This window comes from Anneissia japonica, unplaced genomic scaffold (genome assembly GCF_011630105.1).
Source record: "Anneissia japonica isolate Jap-2015-1 unplaced genomic scaffold, ASM1163010v1 scaffold1489_len2284818_cov182, whole genome shotgun sequence".
NCBI classification, from domain to species: domain Eukaryota; kingdom Metazoa; phylum Echinodermata; class Crinoidea; order Comatulida; family Comatulidae; genus Anneissia; species Anneissia japonica.
The window spans coordinates 705,492-711,631 of NW_022698455.1; the positions used below are offsets into that span (position 1 = coordinate 705,492).

At 34.3% G+C, this 6,140-nt stretch overlaps 1 protein-coding gene across 6 annotated transcripts in view; it reads right to left on the bottom strand.

The window, feature by feature from the left end:
- LOC117102570 overlaps nt 1–6,140 on the bottom strand; it is a 15,857-nt gene that overhangs the window by 8,223 nt on the left and 1,494 nt on the right. For 2 of the 6 annotated variants that reach the window (XR_004444441.1, XM_033242888.1), the window contains exons 2-6: nt 2,129–2,875; nt 1,599–1,678; nt 1,215–1,335; nt 779–853; nt 198–360 (exon numbers count right to left, since the gene is read on the bottom strand). Coding sequence is in view for 5 of the 6 variants with exons in the window: in XM_033242888.1 (XP_033098779.1) it covers nt 198–360; nt 779–853; nt 1,215–1,335; nt 1,599–1,678; nt 2,129–2,656 (967 nt within the window). In the remaining variant the exon portion in view is untranslated. Of the gene's footprint in view, nt 1–197; nt 361–778; nt 854–1,214; nt 1,336–1,598; nt 1,679–2,128; nt 3,121–5,796; nt 6,063–6,140 lie in introns of those variants that run through there. The other 4 variants (XM_033242892.1, XM_033242893.1, XM_033242891.1 and 1 more) reach the window with 4 other exon arrangements.

Below are 6,140 nucleotides of genomic sequence, written 5' to 3' on the forward strand. Positions count from 1 at the left end.
ATACATTAATTCATACCCATACTTAAAAGTATTTGTATGTATTAATGTTATATTTTATATATATGCATGTTATATAGGCCTATATATATATTTATAATGTGTATATATATATATTTAATATATACGGTACATACTTCTAGATGTGTTACATAGTATATCAAATTGAACTTTTTTCTGTAATAATGTAAACGAGATACCTGAGCCGGAAAGTATAACATAAAAGGTCCATGGACGGTGATTAAAACGAATTACCACCCGATGCTGCTCGTATGCTTCGAACCACGATTTTTCTATTAGGCGCTTCTGCATCTCGATCGGAAACCGTCCTAGAGGCTTATGTCTTTGTAGTTCAACTTGCACCTATCAATACAAAGTCAGAAACTATAAAACGAACAATAAAAATTAATATAGGTTCATCATTGTTTTTAAGGTAAAACAATATGTAAAATCGTTTTTCGTTTCCACCCATTGTATTTTTGCTGCTGGTTTTTTTCGATATTCTTTCTCAATTTTCTTCCAAAATCATAGTCAATATAAAAATTTAGTAGGCATAGGCATATAGGCCTATATTAAAAGAAGAAAAACATAGGCTCGCAATAGAACATTGAAGGCATCAATATAAAATACAAAACCATCTTCAAAAATCAACCCTAAGTTCAAAAGGAATGAACAGGAATAACGATAATTTGCCACTTTACCTAAACCTTTTGATGGGTGGATTTCCCTTTTATATATTGGATTGTTTTGTCATTAAAGCAAAATAGGCCTAGCTACCTACATGGTAAATATCCGCTTCTTTTCTATCTCCTGGTTTGATATTTAGAACTCGTTTCGTTGCTTTGGATACACGCCTCTGACGACATAAAAGTGCGAACAATTAGAAAAATAAAATTATGGCAGATTCAGTATTATATACTTAAACGTGGTAAGAACAAAAACTATCAAGTCACTATCATCGTCATCATCACCATCAGTGTCATTATTATCATCATCATCATAAACGTCGTCGTCATTGCTGTCTGATCATCATCATCATCACCGCAATTATAAACGTCATATCATCATTATTATAATCAGTATTATCATTGTACATATAATTGTTTTTATCATTATTTTTCATTATTATTAATCCTTATTAGTTATTAATATTATCATCATTATAACGATGATCATCATCATCATCATTGTCATTATCATAATTATCATCATATCACCTTTTTGCTAGCCTTGAATCTGGTAATATCAAACACCAAGTCATTCTGTATTTTATAGCTATCTGCGGCTTGCGCAGCATCCATTGCTGTATAAAGGTTTACAATCTGCCGATCGCTCTCACTATGTATACCACAATAAAAAGAGAAATTCAAATTAATGACGGATCTTAACAATCCTCTAGAAAGATAAATACTTCCTATGTGAATTAATAGTCTTTTATATTTTTATATCCAATTGCAGGTGGTATTTTCTAACTTAATCTAAAGATGCTGAATTTATGAGTGTTATTTTTCTGATTCTGCAGCAAAATTCATGCTTTCAAAAATACCTAGATCAAAACATTCATTTTCTATTACTCCATTCTGAATGTACAATATACTTACCTGAATATATACGTTTTTGCCATCCTGAGTAATAAAATTATCAGGGTTACTCTTGCCAAGAATTTTCCTCTCCTGGAAGTCTAAAAAATGTAAATAAAAGTATGTATTGATAGTGATAGACTTATTTAACAAAATGTAAATTCGAATTTTCAACTTACGATTACGATTTTTTGTTACACATACATTAAATAAAATAAAATTTTGTTCTTAAAATTTCGTGTGGCTTCATCAAGTTACTGTAGTTAATTTGAAACGCAACAAGAACATATTTTATTGGATAGACTAAATAACAAATCCACAAAATGTTTACTTTTCAGACCGCATTATCAGTAACATTTCAATTAATTAAATGTCTGCGCAAGTACAAGATGGTAAACTGTGCACACGTGCTCATCTTTTGCCGAGCTACATGTGTGATATACATGCATATTCAAATTACACACACGCGCGCACACGGGCGCACTTGCATATTAAGAAGGTTTATAATGTCTACTGAGCTGGGGACGATATATAAAGTAATTTTTACTTACATAAACTTTATTGTTGTTGATATCGGTGCATGGTGTCGTCTGGCCCACCTGTTTCATCATGTCTTTGTAAGTAGTTCTCATTTTGTTATCAGGAATTGCAAGTCTCCTGCCTCGCTCTCGATAAGCTTCAGATGCTTTCACTTTCGAATCACCCTGATTAGGCCCATTAGAACGCGTTATTCTTTTATATATATTTGTCTCATATTGCTTGCTCTGAACTCTCCGTTTTTTGTGTCTTCTGCCCATTAAATCAAGCACCGAGTGTATGTGCTGTTTTTTCCGATGGGCGTTCATGATATCACGATAAGAAGACGAGTGTCGGGAACATTCCCCTTCAAGAGATAGCTCGTCGTCACAGTAGGGTACAGAGAGTCCTTTTCTCTCTCGGCGTCTTTGTGATATAAGTTCGTGCAATGACATTTCTCCTGACATAGCTCCCAAACCACCGAAGTGCCTTGCCCCAGTCGACTTATAAACGGGTATATGCATATTGGAGAGCATGTCCTTATTATACCCTACAAGGTTCATAATTCTCGATAGATTTACACTTTCTCCCCTGCATCTTTAGTTTAACCATTTGTTGTTGTATGATGATAGAATATTACATACGGTTGCCATGTCTACTTTCCTGGTAGAGCTAAGAAAATAATTAGACAATAAGCGAGCGCGCCCTTCATTAGCCAATCACAACCCTCGATGTTTTATCAGCGGGTCGACTTTAGCTTGTCGTTGTGCATTTAGTTCCACCTGCAGAAGTAATAATCTTTCAATTCTCTTGAAATTCAATATTTATTTTTAAAAACACAATCATTAAATAGATACGTTGAACTATTGGCCTTACAATAAAGTATTCAGCATTTCATGCGATTTATTTAGATGAAGCAAACGGCACCCATGTGAGATATTAGATTAATATGATTGACATCTGCCTTGCACGGGCCTTTGTATGGACAAGGAAGTTAAGCAATTCCGAAATATCGAGGATAGCAATCCTGAAAGACGCAAGTAAAAAAAGTGTAGGCTTATGTGTTTGTATTGCTCTTTACAAACATAGGCCGACTCTATCAACATTCTGCTCGATAATAATCCCAATCGGCCAACAAAACGGCATAGCAATATAGATGTTACGGTACCATAGTAATTAAAACTGCTCGTTATTTTATACGATAAAATATTTGAAATACTACGCCTTTGCAAACGCGGCACACGTCATGCGTAAATATGATGGTGGTTCAGGTCTAAAATTAAATTGCGTGAAAAAAGTTATTAAGTTAAAAATGTTTAAAATGGTATTCATTAATGTTAATTTTTATTATTCAAAATATCGTTTCTTTGTTTTTATATGAAATTAAGATCGTTCATCAGTTGTTTGGACTTTCAAAGTACTGGTACTTATGATTGCACTAGCTTCAATCATTTATTAGGCCCTATATACATGACATTTGGGATTGGCATTCGGAAAATTAATGTCGGCGTACATAACAACGATTAGTTGCTGAACAACAGTTTCTATAGCAACGCCACATCAGGAGGACTTCGAGAGACGTTATATTATATCCACAGAGTTGTATACCTCTTAAAACTGTTGTGCCGACTGGTGCGGCAATTACCATTAGCAATATTTTATGCAGACTTACACTAATGTGGTGTTGTCGAGAAATCATTTACAATGAAGTGATGTTATGGTACATAAAAAATATATAACCATTATCGAGTGTCTTCGAATTACGATCTGATGCACAACCAAATTCGAAAGAACGTTAAAACGCAATGAAACAAAAATCCGTTAATGGTAAAATCTTGACGTGCCTGTGGCGCACAGTCTGCATAGGAAACTTCATGTTCAAAATGTAAAAATATATTCGCATTCTTGCTTCACAAAACCAATCAGGTAAAAATTCGACGTTAAAGTAGGTCTGGCAGCGATATGTACCTTGTGCAAAGTGATATACGTCATTTTTCAATATCATATCATGCAAACTGAGATTTAAATGTCGATCCGACATTCATTAACTACCAGCTAACAATTTGACGTTATAATTACGTTATAGTTTGATGTTTAAAACTCTTTTTTCTTGTTTTTGTAGAACCATAAATACGTATTCATATTTCCAACTAACTAACGTTGCTTAAACGTTGTGTTAACGTCATGTTGTGACATAGCATAAACCTAACCACTACCGTATGTTCAAAACTCGCGAATCTACCGATGTACCAGAGACGTCGTGATATACAGCATCTATACGGGCATCTATATTGCACCTATATAGATATTTTAGCACCTCAGACGAATCACAAAGTACCGATAGGATAGGCACTATTATAAAATACACCGAATTATATGTAACCAACGGACCAATGTCTGGTGCCTGCTAAAAGTCTAACCCACTGGTTCTTAATTAATTTTGTTTGAAGGGCCAAATTATTTTTAGAGTTGACCTCATGGGCCAAAGATCTTCGGCATGTTAAAAGCAATCGCTATACATCTGGGTGAAACTCTTTCCTCTAAGATGGGTCTATTTGAAAGGGGTTTCTTTTTTGGCAATTTCAAATTATACTATTATTGATTATGCAATTGTTATTGGCTATCTTGCGTCATCAGTTTAACAGTCATTAGTCAACTTTGGTGGATCGCTTTACCAATGTAACTATATCACAATACAAAAGCCTACGCTTAGAGTTTAAACTTATTTTTTGAAAAATACAAAAGTTTTTTGCATCTTGTGGAAAACAAATTTTTATTATCCCTGTAAAGTAAAGAATGATATTGACGAGTCACAGTGAACAGAAGAAAACACTGAGACTGAACTGTGGCACAAAAGTCGGTGTAATGCTATATTGTATGATTTGAAAAGACGGCTACTGACGAAACACTGTGATTAGAACAACAGAGACAATCGGCAGCACAGAAGAGTCCTGTATGACATACGGTACATTATTTGTAGGACAATCGAAATGCATTTTCATGAGCACTGTTCCTTGGTTAAATTAAGTAGGAATGTCATTGACGATAAAACCCAATAGACGTATTTCAAAATAACCTAAGTGTAGGCCTAGTTGTGTTTACCTCCTATGATTTAACAATGGGTTTCTTCTAACGTTAGTCTCAAATCATGCATCAGGACTCTGCAATCATTACAATTTTAACATATCCCCTGGGTTGCTATGTCGAATGTAGCTGCGCCAATAAGAATAACCATCTTGGGAGTATTTTTATAGTTCTGTTTACAGGGTTTAATTTTGGTTCTGAGTGGGGTAACCCTACATCATAACGCGTTTTTTATTTTTTTAAATTTTTGTTTTTGCTTGTTTGAAGTGAAGAATAGGACCACGAAAAGCACGAGGTAAGATGCTATATAGGCCTAGTGTATAGTGAAATTTAAACAAATGCAGATGTGAATATTTAACAGCACTGGCCAAATGAAAAGAAGATGATATTACGACTCGCATAATGCTATTGAATGTGGAATGAGTTTGTTATATAAAACTATCGTAACTTCTGAAAGAGCTTAATAACAAAAAGTGTGTGTGTTACATGAACAACAACATTCTGTGCATGCTATCTGGCCGATTTTCCCGCTAACAACACCATCAACTTCGTCTCATTAAACCATGTAAATTATTTTATTATATGCTTAAGAAAACACTTATATGTTATCATGACCTACCTTGTATGATGTCAACAAATTTAATAATTGAAGGCAATCAGTAGCTCTCTATAAAATGGTAACAGGTAAAAATTATAGCTACCTATATCTCAGTACTGTTTATGAATCAATAATGGACTGTGGTGGGCCACGGGTTGTACTAAATCTCTTTCCAATTTCCTTTTTATCAGTTGCGGTTCAACTCGTGACTAGAAAGAGCTATTCTAAAACGCGATAGATTACTATGGAAACCATTGAAAAGCTGTTGTATTTGTTCTATTTTTGGGTTTTCATAAACAATGTCGGTAGTCAGGTAAAATTCTACCAGTGGGCTTTGCACCCATTTAGACGTATAATAGCATTAG